The sequence below is a fragment of the Oncorhynchus clarkii genome, chromosome 13, assembly GCF_045791955.1.
Source record: "Oncorhynchus clarkii lewisi isolate Uvic-CL-2024 chromosome 13, UVic_Ocla_1.0, whole genome shotgun sequence".
Classification (NCBI taxonomy): Eukaryota; Metazoa; Chordata; class Actinopteri; order Salmoniformes; family Salmonidae; genus Oncorhynchus; species Oncorhynchus clarkii.
The window spans coordinates 49,225,000-49,247,215 of NC_092159.1; the positions used below are offsets into that span (position 1 = coordinate 49,225,000).

The 22,216-nt window shown below is 41.9% G+C and overlaps 1 protein-coding gene across 2 annotated transcripts; it reads left to right on the forward strand.

The window, feature by feature from the left end:
• The first annotated feature begins 1,751 nt into the window (after nt 1-1,751).
• LOC139364960 (monocyte to macrophage differentiation factor-like) lies at nt 1,752-22,076 on the forward strand. 2 transcript variants are annotated; one of them, XM_071102236.1, is made up of 7 exons: nt 1,752-1,847; nt 10,190-10,271; nt 12,054-12,214; nt 12,734-12,808; nt 18,898-18,999; nt 19,264-19,333; nt 20,400-22,076. In XM_071102236.1, the coding sequence occupies exons 1-7, from the start codon at nt 1,810-1,812 to the stop codon at nt 20,601-20,603; spliced, it is 732 nt and encodes a 243-aa protein (XP_070958337.1). In that variant the 5' UTR covers nt 1,752-1,809; the 3' UTR covers nt 20,604-22,076. The 2 variants fall into 2 exon arrangements, with proteins under 2 accessions (XP_070958337.1, XP_070958338.1); XM_071102237.1 differs by lacking the exon at nt 1,752-1,847 and adding an exon at nt 7,770-8,173.
• The last annotated feature ends 140 nt before the right edge of the window (nt 22,077-22,216 follow it).

Below are 22,216 nucleotides of genomic sequence, written 5' to 3' on the forward strand. Positions count from 1 at the left end.
GTGTGTGTGTGTGTGTGTGTGTGTGTGTGTGTGTGTGTGTGTGTGTGTGTGTGTGTGTGTGTGTGTGTGTGTGTGTGTGTGTGTGTGTGTGTGTGTGTGTGTGTGTGTGTGTGTGTGTGTGTGTGTGTGTGTGTGTGTGTGTGATGGCAGTCTGGGTCAAAGTTCAGATTATCATCCTACAGATGGTGCTGTTCCTACTGCGCAGCTCATGTTGACGATGATGACTGCCCTCTGCTGCTCATCTAACCCTCTCGCTTGAAAGCAAAAGGATGAAAACCATACCACAGGAACAACACTAGCTTCACTCAGTAAAAAGATATCAGTAAATAAATATGGTAGAGAAATGTCCTTGTGGTGGACGTTTTCTCTTCCACAGAGCATGTGTATTTGAAAATGAAAAATGGCATGCGTCAGCACAGATTATTGACCTCATAGGAACGCTTTCAATTCCGTTAATCCGCCCTCTGATATCTCTGCAGCGGCAGCCTACAACGACTGTGTCAATCCTCTGCTACACACAGTGAACAGAAGAGTACTGATCACACATATTTACCACAATAAATATGCCTGCATTGATATTTAACATTGAAATATGAAAGTCAAAGACCCCTCTTTCACATCTGAGTAGCTTTTTAAGTCTCCATCTCGGGTCTCTATTTAGCCAGATGGCTCCTCTCTCAATCCCCACTCACAATCAAGATTAAGATTACACACACACACACACACACACACACACACACACACACACACACACACACACACACACACACACACACACACACACACACACACACACAGAACACAGTGCTCATAAATGCGTCATACACATGTTCATACTAACGACAGACTGTCCGTCCCCACCCTGCTTTTTCTGTTAATTCTCTAAATCCGTGCTGTTTCCGACATTAATATGCCCTTGATAAACAGATTCTGGTGATATAACACAGGCTTTCAAAAATGGTCTTTTTAAATGGGCAGAATCCTATACGAGATTCAGTTGTTGAAATTACAACTGAGGCTTAAGTTATTAAACAGAGCAGCTTTAATCATTGATCACAGAAATTCAAGGTTGGAGGAATGGCATGGATTAAAGTATTTTTACCACAAAGCCACATATCCACTGTGATCTGAGAGAGAGAGAGAGAGAGAGAGAGAGAGAGAGAGAGAGAGAGAGAGAGAGAGAGGGGGAGATTGACGAGGATAGATTGACAAGGATAGAGAGACCGCAAATACTGTCATTTGCTAGTTTAGTGATTCCAGCTCCACTGAAGGCGACCGTCTTCCATTCTCCGTCCCATCCACCAGCTGTTTCTTCTGGGCCTGTGGGCCGCACAGTATGAGGCAGCTACCATGGGCTTTAAGGAAAACTTCTCGGAGATTGATCCTGTCACTTTGAACCTCTGCATCCTTATCGCCAGCTATGTTATCTTGCTTCTGGTGTTCCTGATATCTTGTATAATGTATGACTGCCGGGGCAAGGATCCAACCAAGGAGTACGCGCCGGACCCTGTGCCGACCCAATCCCCCATCAGACTGGTGGTGATGCAGCAGACCACCCCTTCTCCGCAACATCAACGCTGGGACCAGACCAATATGGTCACCTCATATGAGCCTCAGCCCAGTCCAGACTTCAGGGAGAAGAAGAGCACCATGGTCTAGATTCTAGAAGGACTACTGTGGTGCTGAATAACTCAGTCCACCACCCGTTGGAATTATCGCAGCGGAATAAACTTTTGTACATATATGTTTTTTTAAAATCTGTTTCTACATTTATTTTTTAGATTGTATTTTTCCCTGGTGGCCAGGACAATGCTAGGATTGGACCTGCAGAAGACCAGTCTGAGACGGTAAGAGAGAAGCATGTGTGTGCAGTGTTGATGCACATGAAATCCGTCTTTTAGAAAGCTCTGGTGGATCACAGAAGCCTACAGCCTGTTCTAAAACAAGAAATGTCACAACTGATAATCAACATGGAATTCAGGAGCTGTACTATTAACAGTGGTTTGTGTTACACAACATGAGAGGGAAATGCAATTGACTGAAAAAGGGTTGCAGTTTTCAAACCTTATCTTTGCACGTAGCTCAACTATTTACTACATCACAAAATGCCTCAGTGTTTAAATGTGATACAAAGTATTACCAGTTATAATTGTTCATTTTTAAAGAGAGACAGGTCTGTCCCCTCTCAGTGAGCGTTCATTGTCATCTTGCTTCACTACTTTGTCAAATGTTACTTGATAGACATTTGTATGATGCTCTGCTAGTGTAATGTTTTCATCGATGACAGACTTGTTGTCCTATCTCAACCAGGACTCAGGAAGAGTGTATTACAAAGTGTCCCCTGGCATTTTCAGATTAGGAGACTGCCCAACATTTCCTCGTATTGTTTATAGGTAAACTAAGGTAGCCATTAGCCAATTACATAACTTGACAGTGTTGAGTCTTTATGAAGTAACCAACCACAGTTCAGCCAAGTGCTGTCCAACCATGGTCCTGACCTGTGAGGCCCAGATTATTCTGCTATTTTGAGACTTGCTTCTTTAATCGCTCTCCCACCCGCCATGAGAAACAGGTTATTTATGGAGCCCTTTTCAGATATGTACCTGCTAACCCTTTGATGTCAAGACATGTGACTTGATTCAGCCAACGGTATATTGTGAGACAGAGGTTGTAGCTAACACTTATCCAATTATTCAGTCAATCTCCTTGAATTAGGATCTCTAAAAGAGAGTGCAAGCTGAAGCTATTAACTGAATTAAGTCCTTGCATGTAATATAATTAAACACCAGTAATCATACATTCACTCGAAGGTGTGACGGAAATCCGTAGTAGTCACTGCCAAAACTAGCACCTGTACACACCGAAATAGCTTTGCCCATGCCGTCTTACCTGGAGCATAAACAAATTAAGCTGTTTTAGTCCTTATACTTAGAAATGCTACATGTATGCACCTTGCCCTGAGCTGACACACCTGGCAAAGCAGCTCCAATAGCATGATTACAGTACAACAACATCAACACCTACAGTACCAATAGAATATTACAGTACATCAACATCAACACCTAGAGTACCAATAGAATATTACAGTACAACAACATCAACACCTACAGTACCAATAGAATATTACAGTACAACAGCATCAACACCTACAATACCAATAGAATATTACAGTACAACAACATCAACACCTACAGTACCAATAGAATATTACAGTACAACAACATCAACACCTACAGTACCAACAGAAGATTACAGTACAACAACATCAACACCTACAGTACCAATAGAATATTACAGTACAACAACATCAACACCTACAGTACCAATAGAATATTACAGTACAACAGCATCAACACCTACAGTACCAATAGAATATTACAGTACATCAACATCAACACCTACAGTACCAACAGAAGATTACAGTACAACAACATCAACACCTACAATACCAATAGAAGATTACAGTACATCAACATCAACACCTACACTACCAATAGAATATTACAGTACAGCAACATCAACACCTACAGTACCAATAGAAGATTACAGTACAGCAACATCAACACCTACAGTACCAATAGAAGATTACAGTACAACAACATCAACACCTACAGTACCAACAGAAGATTACAGTACATCAACATCAACACCTACACTACCAATAGAAGATTACAGTACAACAACATCAACACCTACAGTACCAATAGAAGATTACAGTACAACAACATCAACACCTACAGTACCAATAGAAGATTACAGTACATCAACATCAACACCTACACTACCAATAGAAGATTACAGTACAACAACATCAACACCTACAGTACCAATAGAAGATTACAGTACAGCAACATCAACACCTACAGTACCAATAGAAGATTACAGTACAACAACATCAACACCTACAGTACCAACAGAAGATTACAGTACAACAACATCAACACCGACAGTACCAATAGAAGATTACAGTACAACAACATCAACACCTACAGTACCAATAGAAGATTACAGTACATCAACATCAACACCTACACTACCAATAGAATATTACAGTACAACAACATCAACACCTACAGTACCAATAGAAGATTACAGTACAGCAACATCAACACCTACAGTACCAATAGAAGATTACAGTACAACAACATCAACACCTACAGTACCAACAGAAGATTACAGTACAACAACATCAACACCTACAGTACCAATAGAAGATTACAGTACAGCAACATCAACACCTACAGTACCAATAGAATATTACAGTACAACAACATCAACACCTACAGTACCAACAGATGACTACAATACAACAACATCAACACCTAGAGTACCAATAGAAGATTACAGTAGAACAGCATCAACACCTAGGGAATCACACCATCTCTTTATCAGTTATTGACAGAGAGAGACACATAGATTATTGAAGTAATTTACTTGGGAAAATGTATTTCTCAAAAGCTGGAATCAAGAGATTCCAACTGATGAGAAACTAGCAATCTGAAAGGATCATGATCAGCTGAGTATTCAGATGTAAAAATAATTACCACTAAGATAGAACATCACGGAATCCCATCTAAGAATATACTGTATGGGAACAAATAATTGTACCATTTAGAAAAGGCGACATGTTGCAGGACAATGGGGCTCCTAAGGTCTAATGTGAACATAAATCCGAATGTTCCAAATATCTGAAAATGCTTGCAGTATTTTTGTCAACAGTGAAGAGCAATGTTACACCAATGTATTAGCTGGGTGCAGGTCGACTGTCATGCCTCTATGCAGACACTACACCAGTAATCCTTTGCTACAGGGGGAAATGTGCTTTACAGTCTAAGAACACGCCATACTCAGCTTGTTAGCTACTAGATCAATTCTGATCTCTGTTGAGGCTGGGACACTACACAGGCTCTATCTTACTTTACAGAAGTTTGATTTATTGATTGAAATGGGAATTGACAGCATGGCTATAACATACACTAATATATCCACCGTGAATTGCAAAAAGCAGCCATTTTATTTTTTCTCTTTACTGAAACCTCAAAGGGCATAGCTATGTATTTAGATGTTTAGCCTTTTCACATTGACAACATTGATTCATCAAGCATCTGAATATCACACCTTTACATTTCTTGTCATCTTTGTCAGACAGAATTAGCGTTGTTGTTATTCTAAGTGTGAGGATGGGAATATTCCGTGGCTTTTCCTAGAGGTGTTTCCAGCCTATTGTAATCCACAGTATTGGGATTCCCATGTCTTCCCTTTTTAGAGGTACTGCATTCCAGCATGAAACAGTAAACCAATTACAGAGCTGTTTAACCCTGGCATCACGTGTCTTCACAAAGCCTCTGTTATCCTGTGCGTAGTCCCACCAGTGTCTGTCTTACAGTAGCCACTAAAGATGTCATATTAACAGCATGGCCTGCTGTGTGCATGTACAGTACAGTACATTGCTGTTGGGCAGTATGGAGCATTGTTTAATACTGTTGATCTACATGGTGTAGAGAGATTTACATCCTGGCAGAGGGCTTTGTTGGGCAAGCTTTGAGTGTTTAAAAGCAATCAATGAAAATAGGTCACACACAGCCTTTACAGTATGTGTAGTTATATTGTGACACAGAGGGTGATTCTTGTGAGATGCTTAACATAATACCTGACCTGACGGACCTTTAACCACACTTCCACTGTAACATGATCTCTTCCACTTGCACTGCCTGTTGTGGCTAGTGGAGTAAGTGAAATGGGTCTTCAGGTTGTTGACTGTGAGCAGAGTGGGGTAACGAATGAACTCTGCATGTGCCTCCAACATGTAACAGTGTCAGAAATAGAATGAGCTAAACACTGTTTTATAGCATATTTAGAAACACAGGGACACTCTGCTGAGCTGCTAAACCTTGTGTTGTATGACAGAATGCCAACCTCCATGTCTCAGTCCTGTATCGCATTAGGGGTGTTATGGCACCATGGGGGAACTGCAGCTTTGCAGCAAGAACAAGGAAACGCTAAACCCTAACATATGGCTGCTCGCATCCTCCCGTTGTCTCTGCTAATGTCATTCTTAAAAACCCTGCCTGCCTGCCACCCACCATCTCAGCTGTACTTCCACAGCTCGTAAACCATGAGCTCCTCCTGGGCTGGATAAACAACATTTGAACTGTCTGATGCATGGTGTACCCTAGGGATAGGATCTTGTGCAAAAAGTGGATTTTACTTTCATGAACTACAATACACATTAGGCTAGGGCTACTTTTGTAATCCTTTGGCATCACAACATATAAAACCAGAGAGATTAATTCATACTTAGAGGCTTACCCGTCTGTCCAAATATAACATGTGAAATCTTTCTCTAAGGGGTTGATTATACATCTTATTCTGAGTTTACCAATGCAAACATTTAAAATGGATACATTTGGGAATGTTATCTTCTCATGCATAAATGTGCTGGTTATTAATGGTTCTGAAAGGTATTTTGCAATGCCACTGCGTTGAAGTTGAGTCAGTATGGGCTTATGTTTCACTCTGGTTGTAATAGCCCAAAGATAAAAAAAACTGCAGGCATTTGTCAGTTTGAAACTCATTAAGACTGCATATCGCACTTAAAGTCTTATGTAAACAGCTATGTGTTGTGTTATCTAATGTTGTTCCTGAATGATCCAGTTACATTACTGTCACTGTTATGTAACTCTATGGGTTAGAGAGTGCTCATCAGATACATTGCTGAGTTACAATGCTGTCACTGTTATGTAACTTTATGGTTAGAGAGTGCTCATCAGATACCTTGCTGGTGTGCAATTCAACATTGGCTAGCAGCACAGCACACTTATGATCCAAGATGGCGTAGCAGTGAAGACGTGTTTTGTTCGTGTCTCGTGTACTTTTGTATTTTTTGTATATATATTTCAACTTTATTTTCAATCTCTTTATTGACTTGTTTATTGTTTACTCCATGTGTAACTCTGTGTTGTTGTTTGTGTCACACTGCTATGCTTTATCTTGGCCAGGTCGCAGTTATAAATGAGAACTTGTTCTCAACTAGCCTACCTGGTTAAATAAAGGTGAAATAAAATAAATAAAAATTGTTTTGTGTCCTGTCCACATACAGCACAACACTATTACCCATAGGGACATATTTGCATCTGATAACATTGTGAATTAATCTCTTTGCATGCAAGTATGCATCTGTTGAAACAGGCCTATGATGTAATATCAGTTTATTTGCTCAAGTTTATTGACACTGAGATAAAAAGTCAATACTAAAAGGCTGAATTCAGAAAAATACATGATTAATTCATGACACAGGACATGATATTGGACTCTGAACAGAATACAAAAATAATGTTGATGCATATTCAGGTTTTCGTCACTAGTTGCCACACCCACAAAGTCATAAACCCCGGCAATTTATACAACTTCTCTTCTTGAAATTAAAATCTGATTTAAAAGCTAACGCTAACATGAACCTTAACCACACTGCTAACCTTATGCCTAAACCCGAACCTTAATTTAAGACCAAAAAGCTACTTTTGGCTCTCATGAATTTGATCGATAATGTGTTTTACTTTAGGGTTGTAGTAACTAGTAGAAACCCATATTCAGGGTTGCTGGTTGAAAAACAAAAGTAACTACTACTGTTACATCTGTCTATCATGGTGTGACAGATTTTGAGACCTCCTCCAGCCACCCACACTGTCATCAGATCTTTGATTGGTCTGATAGGTTGATGTCCCACACTTTTAGTGCTATTATTGGTTCAAGCATCCGTCATTCAAAATCTCTTTGCATGAACTAAATACATTTTAATCGTGAAAAAGGGAACAACGCCGGTGTCTACAAGGGGACACAAGTGTTAGGAGGATATGTCTTTGCTAAATGATTGTATTAATGTAATCGATTGAAGCTAGTTTATATTTGCAGCACAATGGTATTAAGGAAAATACTAAAATAGTGTATCGATTTGGACTGGGGGTATCTTATTATGTGTACAGATTACTGATTAGTTGATGACGTTAGCTGGGCCTTCAATTTCTCTTGTTTTGGCTAGCTTTCTAATTTCCCATTTGGCTAACTTGCGGATTTTCTATTTGATTGTAGCTCGCTAGCTTAATCTTGCTTCGTGATTTCCTCCCTTCGTTTTACGTGAAGGCATTGAAATGAAGAGAGTGAACAGCCTTCAAAGGTGGGTTAGCTAAAAATGTGGCAGTCATCCAATGTTTGCGTTATGATGAATTTAGCTATAGATAGATAGCTGGCGTTTATTTGTTCAGGCAAGTGGTCTTGTTAACGTAAGTGAACCTAGCTATTGGCATTTACTGAGCCTTAATCTGAGATGGATTGTTTGTTTGTAGCCATGAATGAAGCAGAAACATGGTTATTGTATCATGCAGTATCATAGCCTACGAGCTACAATGTTCCCACCAGGAAATGCGATATAGCGCAGGGAAATGGAATCCGGTAAAACAAGTCGCCATACATGTCCAATCATGGCTTTGTAATTAATTGGTATATGTCCTTGATGAAGGGTAATTCCATGTTATCAGAGTGACGCTGAGACTCACTTTAAAATGTGTGGCAAACATAAACGATTGATCGCAATGTTTAAAAAAAAACATACACCTATATGCAAAAGTATAGTTTTAACAATTGCCACTGAACATTTTACAAAGATACTTATTTGAGGAACAGTGCAGATGCAAAGTTTGGTAACAGTATAACAGTAAAATCTCCCTCACTTTTTTATGTGACCACGTTTTTCAAAAACGTAAAAAGTACTTCGAATTAAGATTCAAAGATGATCGCATTAAGAATTAGGTTTCAGCTATGATATGACACCTTGAGTATGAACAAATCTGTTTTGGTTATTGAACTACACTAAGTGAAGTGGATCAATACCCGGTAACAGAATGACTGTAACAGATTGACATCATGGGTCTGTACTATACATGTATAATTATGAATATCATTCTCTTCATGGTGATGTGTCCTATACAAAGGTAGAAAAATGTAATATTCTCCTTTGCATGTTTGAGTATTATTCTACACACTGGCTATTATTCAAAATGTTATTTTTTAAATTTATTTAACCCTAATGAGCTCTGCCTCCATACTTGACCAAATGTGGTTGGTCCAGACCGGACCAAATCTCTACCAATCATGGATGTCTATGTTTTACAAGTTTGGACATTACAGTAAATTAAAGGTATAGTACAGTATAGTGCTGTAGAGTAAATAGTTCAATATAGCACAGTATATAGTTCAATACAGCACAGTATAGTTCGGTCCAGAAGAGTATATTACATTATATGGTATAAACTTCCATCTCTGTGCCCAGAAATCAAAGCTTTTGCATATTCCACATTTTTAGGATTTAAAATGGTTGAAAAATGTATCTATGTCTTAATTAAAATTAAAAAAACACAGACTCTTAGCTTTCATTTGGAACAAGATGTTATATGCTCCTATAAGCTCCTATAAACTCCTGTAAACTTCAGGATAGTGCTGATGGGTCCTTTTTACATGGAAATGACCTGAAACTAAGCAACTTTAATTTGTTTTCTGTGGTCATCACTAAAATGTGAATGTACCAGTAGGCCTTCTTGTGTTAGTTATATGCTATTTTTCTTTGGTCAATCACTAAAATGTGAATGTACCAGTAGGCCTTCTTGTGTTAGTTATATGCTATTTTTCTTTGGTCAATCACTAAAATGTGAATGTACCAGTAGGCCTTCATGTGTTAGTTATATGCTATTTTTCTTTGGTCAATCACTAAAATGTGGGCCTTCACGTGCTTCTACACCTGCATTGCTTGCTGTTTGGGGTTTTAGGCTGGGTTTCTGTACAGCACTTTGAGATATCAGCTGATGTACGAAGGGCTATATAAATAAATTTGATTTGATGTGTTAGTTATATGCTATTTTTCTTTGGTCAATCACTAAAATGTGAATGTACCAGTAGGCCTTCATGTGTTAGTTATATGCTATTTTTCTTTGAGATGTACTGTATGTCAGTTTCTGGTCTTCTCGTGTTATTTTCCTGCTTCCTTCAATTGGCATGGCATACTGTTGCATGAACAACCCAGAACAGTGTGAGAACAGCCCTGAATCAGGATAACCTCTAACACCGGTATTGTAACAGCCCCTAGTCCTCCCCGCTACCTGCCCCACTAACACTTGCTGCATGTTGCTGTATGTTTCAGGTTCATGAACAGGCGGGCCAGTGCTAACTGCCGCTACCAGCCCACCTGCTATGAGCATGCTGCAAACTGCTATACTCACGCGGTGAGTTCATCTTCCCTAAGTGTAGGCCTACTGTACAGTCGTGGCCAAAAGTTTTGAGAATGACACATTAATTTCCACAAAGTTTGCTGCTTCATTGTCTTAAGATATTTTTGTCAGATGTTACTATGGAATACTGAAGTATAATTACAAGCATTTCATAAGTGTCAAAGGCTTTTATTGACAATTACATGAAGTTGATGCAAAGAGTATATTTGCAGTGTTGACTCTTCTTTTTCAAGACCTCTGAAATCTGCCCTGGCATGCTGTCAATTAACTTCTGGGCCACATCCTGACTGATGGCAGCCCATTCTTGCATAATCAATGCTTGGAGTTTGTCAGAATTAGTGGGTTTTTGTTTGTTCACCTGCCTCTTGAGGATTGACCACAAGTTCTCAATGGGATTAAGGTCTGGGGAGTTTCCTGGCCATGGACCCAAAATATCGATGTTTTGTTTCCCGAGCCACTTAGTTATCACTTTTGCCTTATGGCAAGGTACTCCATCATGCTGGAAAAGGCATTGTTCGTCACCAAACTGTTCCTGGATGGTTGGGAGAAGTTGCTCTCGGAGGATGTGTTGGTACCATTCTTTATTCATGGCTGTGTTCTTAGGCAAAATTGGAGTGAGCCCACTCCCTTGGCTGAGAAGCAACCCCACACATGAATGGTCTCAGGATGCTTTACTGTTGGCATGACACAGGACTGATGGTAGCGCTCACCTTGTCTTCTCCGGACAAGCTTTTTTCCGGATACCCCAAACAATCGGAAAGGGGATTCATTAGAGAAAATGACTTTACCCCAGTCCTCAGCAGTCCAATCCCTGTACCTTTTGCAGAATATCAGTCTGTCCCTGATGTTTTTCCTGGAGAGAAGTGGCTTCTTTGCTGCCCTTCTTGACACCAGGCCATCCTCCAAAAGTCTTTGCCTCACTGTGCGTGCAGATGCACTCACATCTGTCTGCTGCCATTCCTGAGCAAGCTCTGTACTGGCGGTGCCCCGATCTCACAGCTGAATCAACTTTAGGAGACGGTCCTGGCACTTGCTGGACTTTCTTGGGCGCCCTGAAGCCTTCTTCACAACAATTGAACCGCTCTCCTTGAAGTTCTTGATGATCCGAAAAATGGTTGATTTAGGTGGAATCTTACTGGCAGCATTATCCTTGCCTGTGAAGCCCTTTTTGTGCAAAGCAATGATGATGGCACGTGTTTCCTTGCAGGTAACCATGATTGACAGAGGAAGAACAATGATTCCAAGCACCACCCTCCTTTTGAAGCTTCCAGTCTGTTATTCGAACTCAACCAGTATGACAGAGTGATCTCCAGCCTTGTACTCGTCAACACTCACACCTGTGTTAACGAGAGAATCACTGACATGTCAGCTGATCCTTTTGTGGCAGGGCTGAAATGCAGTGGAAATATTTTGGGGGGATTCAGGACTTTGCAATTAATTGCAATTCATCTGATCACTCGTCATAACATTCTGGAGTATATGCAAATTGCCATCATACAAACTGAGGCAGCAGACTTTGTAAAAATTTATATTTGTGTTATTCCCTACTTTTTGCCACGACTGTACAAAGACTGGTTTTCAAATGTCAGACCTCAATTGCTCTTTTTCCCCATGCTTAATTCTATTGACAGAATTCTACCTGGTGTTGATAGGGTTATGGAGAAAACACATTTGACCAAAAACACTGTCATTGTAGACTATACTGAGTGTATGTTACAAGGATAGTTTTCAACAGTTGGTCATGTTAATCTGTCTCCCTTTGTCTGTACCCTGCAGCTACTCATCGTACCAGCCATTGTGGGCATGGCCCTGCTGCACCGGCTCTCAGACAACCGCTGGGAGAAGATCACAGCCTGGGTGTACGGAATGGGCCTGTGTGCCCTCTTCCTGGTCTCCACTGTGTTCCACATCATCACCTGGAAGAAGAGCCACATGAGGTGAGGAGGCAGAGGAATGTTCTATCACACTAGACCAGGGGTCTTCAACCTTTTCTTGCCAAGGGACCCCCTCCCAAGCCAAACGGTGACCCAGGGGCCCCATCATAAGATATCACTTTTTTTTCTTTCTTTTTTTACATGTCTTGTCTTATCAGGTGAATGGAAAGGAGAAGTAATCAACATTTTCAAATGAATAGATTTGTTTGATTATTTTGACCTCCCCACATTCTAATTGAAAGAGGAAGTGTAAACTCAAAGCCTATTAGTTAGAAAGGTAACTCCAAACTCATTTTCGCTAAAAGCAGCTGTTTATCTGGTTAAACAAAGGTTTGCCATGTGTTGGTAAAAATGAATGTCTAAGCCGAGAGCTTAACAGGTCTGATTACAGTAACCGGTCTGACTACCTGAGTTATATTATACAGCACCCAGCACATCATTTTAATTGCATACTAGGTATGAGTGTGCAGACACAATCAAAGGCCAAAGAGAGAAAAACTGAATGCTTGGTCTTGATTCTAGGTCTGTGGAGCACTGCTTTCATATGTGTGATAGAGTGGTCATCTATTTCTTCATCGCTGCCTCCTACACACCATGGTAAGTTCTATTTCTAATACCAATTTCCATATGTCACTTATGGGATGCACCTAAGGGGTGGATCGCAAACTCGAAGTATCCAATCACACAGCGTCTGTTGGAGACAGCGTGACGAATGAGGTGAGCCCCTCTCCTTCATTAAGGTAGCCACTCGTGGAATTGGCCAAGATGGCGTCGCTGTGAGAGGGAGTGTTTTCGCGCTCTTCAAAGCAATATTAAAGGTTAGGTGGTTAACAGTCAAATATTGGCTATTAATATTGAAAGAAACTAACTATAACTTTTTTATGGACATGAGATAAGTTTAGAGTTAGTTTTTGTCAAGTTGAATGGGAAGAACACGACAGAAAGACAAAAGTAGACGAAATATCCAAGTCTCACAGAAGACGTCTGACATGCTAGCTAGCCACAACGAGGACCAGAGCAGCATGGATACACAAGAAGCCGCGATCTCAAGCAAGAGAAAGAACACAACAGACCAGGATGAGATCCTTGCAACCTTTTTACCTCAGACCCCAAGTAAAAATCCACCGGTGAAAAAAGTAAAAGAAGACATTTCCATGTCGGAACCTTTCTCTGCAATCCAGTCCCTGTCTACTAAACAAGACGACAACGCTCTCCAAATATAAAATAAATAAATGAGAAAGCAAAAACAGTTTTCGAAATGCTTGCAAATGTGTATATATAAAAAAACAATACCTTATTTACATAAGTATTTAGACCCTTTGCTATGAGACTTGAAATTGAGCTCCGGTGCATCCTGTTTACATTGGTCATCCTTGAGATGTTTCTACAACTTGATTGGAGTCCACCGAGACTCTTCCTAGAGCTGGCCTCCCAGTCAAACTGAGCAATTGGGGGAGAAGGGCCTTGGTCAGGGAGGTGACCAAGAACCCGATGATCACTCTGACAGAGCTCCAGAGTTCCTATGTGGAGATTCCAGAAGGATAACCATCTCTGCAGCCCCACCAATTAGGCCTTTATGGTTGAGAGGCCAGACGGAAGCAACTCCTCAGTAAAAGGCACATGACAGTTTGCCAAAAGGCCCGTAAAGGACTCAGACCATGAGAAATAAGATTCCCTCGTCTGATGAAACCGAAATTGAACTCTTTGGCCTGAATGCCAAGTGTCATGTCTGGAGGAAACCTGGCACCATCCCTACGATGAAGCATGGTGGTGGCAGCATCATGTTGTGGGGATGTTTTTCAGTGGTAGTGACTGGGAGACTAGTCAAGATCGAGGGAAAGATGATTGGAGCAAAGTACAGAGAGATGTATTGATGAAAAGTGCTCTGGAGCAGGTTAGGACCTCAGACAAGGGAAAAGGTTCACCTTCCAGCAGTACAATGACCCTAAGCACACAGCCAAGACAATGCAGGAGATACTCTGAATGTCCTTGAGTGGCCCAGCCAGAGCCCGGACTTGAACCCGATCGAACATCTCTGGAGAGACCTGAAAATAGTTCTGCAGCGACGCTCCCCATCCAACCTGACAGGGCTTGAGAGGCTCCCCCATAAGAATGGGAGAAACTCCCCAAATGCAGGTGTGGCAAGCTTGTATCGTCATACCCAAGAAGACTCGAGGCTGTAATCGCTGCCAAAGTACTGAGTACATGGTCTGAATACTTACGTAAATGTTATTTCAGTTTTTGTATTTTTAATGTATTTGCTAACATTTCTGAAAACCTGTTTTTGCTTTGTCATTATAGGGTATTGTGTGTAGTGGGGGGGGTGGACTATTTAATACATTTTAGAATAAGGCTGTAACGTAACAAAATGTGGAAAAAGTGAAGGGGTCTGAATACTTTCTGAAAGCACTGTATATGAAGACTGTTTTGTGCCAAAAATAAGGGGTTAAATACATTTATCTGGGACTATCTGTTCTACCATATAGTCAATGCGTTTGTATGGGCCAATAGCACTAAGGCCCAACATTTTTAATTAAATACATTTTTTTATATATTTTTCTGATAACTAAAGAGGTCTTAAAATTCCAAATCAAATAGCAAAATTATCCTTGGTATGACCTTCTTTAAAATAATTCCATATAGCTTAGTAGTAGCTCAAGCCCTGATGTCTCTGTATCGATTGGCCAGCTCTGGAAAAATACTCCTATCCCGCATGGCCCCGCTAAGAAACTGCTTCCCACGGTGACAGCCTGCCTCAGAGAGGCTAGGAGCTCATGGAATAAGCCCCTTACCAGCAGCATCCTGAATCGGGGTTCCCTAGCAAGAACATGTATGATCTGGGTTTCGCAACCCTCCCAAGGTGGAGCCGTCACTGGCTGACCACCTCCACCCCACACACTGTGCTGCTAGCACTACTGGCACTTCCCTCCCTGGAAAGATGGATCACTTTATTGCCTCCATTTTCCATAAGTCAATGGACCTTTTGGACCTTTAAATCTGAGAACTTAATGTGACCTCTTTATTGTTGGCCTACCAGGCAGAGTTACAGGAGGATGTGGGGGAAGCAACTGGATTCAGGTACTCTGAATCTGTTTTTTTGGGATGAGATCTGTATGGCTACAGATCTAAACCTCTGTGCCTCCCATAATGCCATCCAAGGCTGTGGTCATACTATGAGTCTGGCGGTGGTGGGAGAATGGGCTCTTTGGCTAAGCTTGTCCAGCTTGACAGACAAAGAAAAAGTGGACCTCCTGGATGCCCCTGTGATACCCAAGGAGTTGTTCGGCCCGCTGTCGCCGCCATGCAGCAGAAGTGCGACGTGTATGGAAGGTGAAACCTTCAACTTCTGCATGCCCTGCAAACCAGACCCTTTGGCAGCCCGTTGGTCACTGCAACTCGTCTTAGCCTCACAGGGGGCTAAGGGGGCCCTAAACCCAGGGGGCCCTAAACCCCAGCGACACAGCAGACTGCCAATACCCAGGCTAAGCCCTTGAACCAAGGCAAACCTGAAGCCAAACAATCCTTTTCTGCGGCCTCAGCAAGGTTCCGCCCTCCTAACCCCCCTAACGGGGGCAAGAAGTGCCAGTCAAACTAGGTCACAGCTCTAAGTGGCAGAGGAGGATAGTGTGCAAAGCCTACGGTCTCTCTCTCGGGTTTAACGTAAGCTGTCCCTCCCCCTCGCGTGACAGTGGTGAGGCACATCTGTTAAAAAATATATATATATGTATACACTATTCCCTTTTGCAACAGCGCACTTTCGTGACATTGCTCACATGGGAAGATGGAGGATGTGCACTCTTACCACGAGTGCCATCCCCCTTGGACTCTCCGCTTAGCACCTTCTCAGGTTTTAGCCAGGGATGAAAAAGTTAGCATGTTCGTTCTCCCTCTGGTCTCTTCTGACATACGGAGCTGGATGACAGATTGACTTTTGCTATTATACCATGGCTTCCTTATTTTTCCTTGCCTTACGGCATTGTTGCCTCTAACTGTCTTTTGCACTAGCAACACAGTAAAAACAGGCTAATGTGGGCACCACCTCGGTGCTACCACCAGGAGGAGTTCGCCATCACGAACTGAGCAAGGCAGGGGAGAAACCTTGCACCTTTCTCTGTTTTCATAGTGACAAACAGGAAATCAGGTTTCCGGGGTTCACTTTAAGGATCAGTCTTTTTTGGGCAATTTTATGGCAACTTAGCTCTATTGATAGAAAACTATTTTTGTTGAGCTATAGGAGAGTCAGTACAGCATTCCATATTCCAAAAATAAGAGGGGGAAATGGTTACCTTTTGCTGGGCCCCGGAGCCCCAGATAGCAATATGGTACACTAAGTCCAACGTGCTCTGGCGTTTTTTTCCTTGTCCCGTTCTTACCTGTGCTTGGTTTGCACAGTCTGAGATTAGTTCAGCTCCACCTTTGCTTTCTGAACGAGCGGCTGAGGAGATCTTTTCTCATTCTAACCCTCCCTTCCGGGGTAGGGCCAAAACAGACCAGACACATACAGGCAACTGCCAGAATAAAGGAAACACCAACACAGAGTCTTAATAGGGCGTTGGGCCACCACGAGCTGCCAGAACAGCTTCAATGCGCCTTGGCATAGATTCTACAAGTGTCTGGAACTCTATTGAAGGGATGCGACACAATTCTTCCACGAGAGGCTTTGATGGTGTTGGAAACCACTGTCTCAGGCACCACTCCAGAATCTCCCATATTGGGTGGAGATCTGATGACTCTCACACACACACACACACGCTTTGAACCCCCTATGCTTCTTTGAGACCCCTCTTTCAAAGACCATGAACTAATGGGCAACTGGGCATTTTTATACATGAGCATGATGGGATATTAATTACTTAATTAACTCAGGAACTACACCTGTGTGGAAGCATCTGCTTTCAATATGCTTTGTATCCCTCATTTTCTCAAGTGTTTCTTTTATTTTGGCAGTTACCTGTAGCTTAGGATTAGGATCTGGGTAATAAGCATATTTCATTATTTTGGCTACAGGGGTTGCCCCTGTTAGTCATTCCATTGGCCGGTCTCTCTTGCGCAAAGAACCCCGCTCAGTGACACGGTATAGCCATACCTATAGCCACTTGTAGTCCAAGAGGATCAAGCAGGTTTTGCAAGAAACATTCATGCTCATATGCCTTCGACCCATTACGAGGTATCCTAGTTAACTGGGACACTTTGCCTCTCCCCCCGTGGTGTTATTCTGCCCTGGGATGAGCATGACACTCACGTGCTGGCACTTCAAACCAGTCCCTGAGAACACGGCCTCCCCATCTATCCAGACTGACTCGAGAAGACACTGTTAGACGGAAGGAAGGAAGGTTTTTATGGCAACCTCTCAAGGGTAATACCGTATGCTTTTTCTCTCTCCTAGGCCTGACACCCCCACTCTAAGCAGAGCGATGTAACAGGCTTATCCCTGATCTTCGACTCCTGCAATGACTAGGTGCATCCTGGTTAGCGGAGACCACTCTCTTGTTCTATAACTAGTCCTGATAGCCACTGTTATGCAGGGATCCACGGACCCTAACATACGGAGATATTTGTACCCTCACCCAGTAGCCGTGACCCTCTGAGCATAGCCCGTGGGAGGATAAATCTGAATGTGACAAGCCGGCCACTCAAAATCTTTCACAATCCAGAGTGCCAGTGCCACACATACATGCCCATTGTTGAGAAACCGACAACGCGTTTTTTGGAGAAGTGGTGTAACCTACACAGATCATTCCTTAAATGCTCCGTATGCTTCATTGCAGGACTTTTTTTGGACAGAGGGAAGATCTCCAAACGTCCAGTTGACTGCTATCTCGCCTGTCACACAGGCCTCGACAGGTGTTATACTTCTCTTTCTAACCCGCTTTACCGTCTGCCCTATGCCTGCAAAACGAATAAGCGGGCTGTACTCACTGGCAGCCAACCCCTTTTTTTGGGGGCACCTCCCTGCAAAGGGAGGCCCCCTACATTGTTAACGGCTATATTGAGATAGTGTAGGCTATTGTTTTGGAAAATATAATAGCAAGGTTACAGCCTAGAAGGGCTCATTCCACTAGAGATATGACTACCTCTTGGGCACTGGTCTAAGGCATCTCCTTAGGGGAGATTTGCGCTATAGAGTGTTGGGCCACCCCTCATATGTTTGTGGTCTTCACCGACTGGATGTCACTGCACCTTCGTGGGGCATACTCCCTCAGTGTCGTAGCCTCTGAGGGGTGATGCTGTTGGAGCTACCCTGGCTTCAGAGAGCATGTCTGTGTTAGTTGTCCATATCCCATAAGTGACGCATCAAAACAAGTATAAGAAATATAGAACCCTGGTTCTATGAGAATATGAGTGAGATGTGTCACCGCTTTTCCCTGTTCGCAAGAGCTCAAGGACTAGAGGCATGGTTGAAAATGACCAGTTGACTGGCGAATGGCTCCCTTTATGGGGGAGAGGGGCTCACCTCATTCGCCATTCCACCAGTTTGTCTTCAACAGACACTGTGTGATTGGATAATTTGAGCCTGTGACCCGCCCCTTAGGCATATCCCGTAAGTGACACATGTCACTGGTATTCCCATAGAACCGGGGTTACACAAGTAATTCAAAATGATCTCGTATGTGATGAGGATCCTGTAGTTAGTATGTTTCCCTAGGCTAAAGTGTGGAATGAACATCATCTTTCTCTCCTGCCAGGTTGAATCTTCGTGAGCTTGGCCCACTCGCAGTTCACATGCGTTGGTTTGTATGGCTAATGGCTGCGGCAGGAACGATATACGTCTTCAACTACCACGAAAAGTCAGTATAATAATCTTTCTGCATTTTAAGTGTGCCTTTTTTGCAATGTAAATATATATATATATTTTTTTTAACTAAATCTTCAGTGGAGTAATTGGATATGTACAGACTACGGTCTCAATGAATCCTATAACAATGAAGCTGATGAACAGGGCCATTGTTATATCTGCTAAACATCATCACTTTTGTTCTCAATTTTGTAGTTGTTCTGGTGATAAAGTAGGTATTTTTTATATGGAATATTCTGTGTGTTTTTTGTTCTAGGTATAAAGTTGTTGAGCTCGCCTTCTATTTGACTATGGGTTTTTTCCCTGCGTTGGTTGTAACATCAATGGTAACGTACTCAGTTTTACATATTGACTTTCTGCTGTAATCTCCTTACTCAGTCACCACCCACACTCACAGTGGTAGTGGCAGTGCTGCTTACATCTGCATCTGCTGCTTACTGTTTGCTTTGACACTCTGTTTCGAGCTCTCTGGCAGACGCATTAAACATGACCGGTTCTCCATAACTTAATTAAAAAGGCCCTAGAAAATCTGGAATCTGTCAATTCCACCAAACCGGTGGCTCCATATGTGAAAACAGAGCATTTCTATGATCTGTGGTTAACAAAATAAGGTCCTAAAAAATGCTTCTCTGTGACATCACAGGGTAGGATTAAAAGGGAAAAACAGATTTTCAGAACCTTGTGTTTCTTGCCCAAGGGAGGGTATTTTCTTACTCCCCACATCTCCATCAATCTCATGGTGTTTGAAAATCACTGTTTTTAAAATGGTTCAACTTTCGATGATGGAACTTTTCACTTAATTTTTTTCTATAAAACTTAGAAATGGGCCGTTGACGCTGGAGTTGTGCTGGAGATAGTGAAAATGAGGTTGGAAAGTGGTGGAGTTGTTCTAAGGTGCTCTATCATTTTGCACCTTTGTAATGCCTACCGTCATCTGGTGTTCTTGCAAAAACATCATGTTAATGTGTGTATTAGTGACTTACTATACATTATCAGTAGCATCCATCACCAAGGCGTAGTGATCACAGCCTCCATCACCACCCTTCACTTGTGTACCACTATATCCCTCAAACTCAACTCTGGACCTTGAAGCCAGTCCCACTGCATTTTTTCATTATTCCCCTCTAATCAGGGTCTGATTTAGACCTGGGACACCAGCTGTGTGCAATTGATTATTAGGTAGGACAGAAAACCAGCAGGCTCCGGACCTCGTAGGGTAAGAGTTGAATAGCCCTGCGCTATATGATCAGCAGAATATCTGTTGTTCAGCTTCCCATGCCCCCCTGTGGACTTCTTGTGGTAGTTCACTCAGACTCCAAAGGTTTTTAGGGTTTGTATTACTGTACTATATTCTAGTCCTTTACAGGAGATTTTCCCCCACATTTTCCACAGAACAACACGGATGGACTGTACGAGTTGGCCTGTGGGGGACTCATCTATTGCCTGGGCGTGATCTTCTTCAAGTCGGACGGGGTCATCCCGTTTGCCCATGCCATCTGGCACGTGTTTGTGGCGCTGGCTGCAGCCGTGCACTACTACGCTATCTGGAAGTACCTCTACAGGAGTCCCCCTGCTAATACTATTCGGGACGCCTGACCCCCACCGCATCAAGTAGGCTAACTGAAAACACATTGCCCTCCAGTGCCTCTCGACATGGGCACCAGCAAATAAAGACTCCCACAACTGCCCACCGAGGATGCAACCACAGCCGGAAAGTTTACGAAAATGACCATGCATTGTTTACTGTTTCCAGGTAGGGAACAGTTTTTCTGTTTATCTTTGACTGTACAAACGTTGAACAAAGGTTATTTGTAATTCTGTTTGTGTACAACTGTTATTCAGTTGGAACCCCCAAAACAACTAAAATGATCAACTTTTGACTTCCATTTGGAAATTGTTCTCATCTTCTACACACGTTGGGCTGAGTTGATATCAATGCTTTGTATCACTTCACATTCCATACTTAGTATCTTCTGTCAGTTGTAGTGATTTTGTCAGTCATCTTATTGATTGGAAAGCAGTTGGGAAGGACATTCAATAGAGTTGGGCTTTTCACTCTGAGGTAAATGTGCACGGTACACATTGGACACAAAATGTCTGAATCAGTATTTATCAGTATCTAAGTGCAGTCTTATTTTTCAGAAGCACTTTTGTATGATAAGAACCACAAAGAACCATTGGATATGATGTTTAATAAGTACTCTGATTTGTGTAATTGTATTCTTTCTCACAAATATGGAGCCTTCAGAAGGTGAGTATTTGAGTTGGTGTAGCTTTTAAAAAGGGTCTCTGTGATTGGACTGAACTTCCAGAAAGATACAATATCTACAGTACATCTGAGATGTCCTGTACTTCTGCACATATCACTGCTGCCACTTTAATGGTATAGTAGATAGTTCCATTATATCACACACTTCCTGATTTAAAAACTCTTCACATCCTAAATGACCCTTCTGTTCTTTGTGTTCATTTGAACCTGTTATGTGTTTTTGGATCTTCAATGGTACTCCATTCCCTATCTTTCTTTTGAGGAGTATTTGCCATTTCAGTTGAGAAACTATGAAGACCAGTACCATTATACTATGAAGTTGAATTGATTGAGAAACGTGTCATGTACAACCAACCCTATAATGATTTTTAATGGTTGGTAGATTTATCCATTTTTAGCTTTCTCACTTGTTTCTCAAATTGCCAGAGACAGTTTTTGGAACAGGTGTTCACAAATGTTCCTTGTGTAAAACACTGTACAGCCCTTGGTGAGCATGCCTTTTGTTTTCCCCTCCCTGACATTTTGTTAGCTATGCTAAGTGGAGAAGTCAGATGATTTTTGTTATGGATTGTAGCCATTCTGAAATGTCTTGCTCCCTTTACCATAATGTTTTGTAATATTTGTACATTCTGTTTTGGCACATGATCCTGTACTGGCCTTTTTAGGGAAAACATCCGCTTCTTATTAACTCCCTACTTTATCCATTGGGTGTATTGGTGCTGTACATATAGAAAACAATGTTCACTCTGTAAGACATAGGTTACTAATGTGTTGATGAAAAATAAATACCCTCAACATCGTTCCTTTCTTCTCAGTTTGTCCATGTCTTGTAAATGTGTACTAGATCTATAGGTTGAAACTATAGCTGACCTCTGGGGGCTTGTCACAGCACTTCATACAGACAGAAAACACATTTCTCCATTGTTCTGTGTAGGAAACC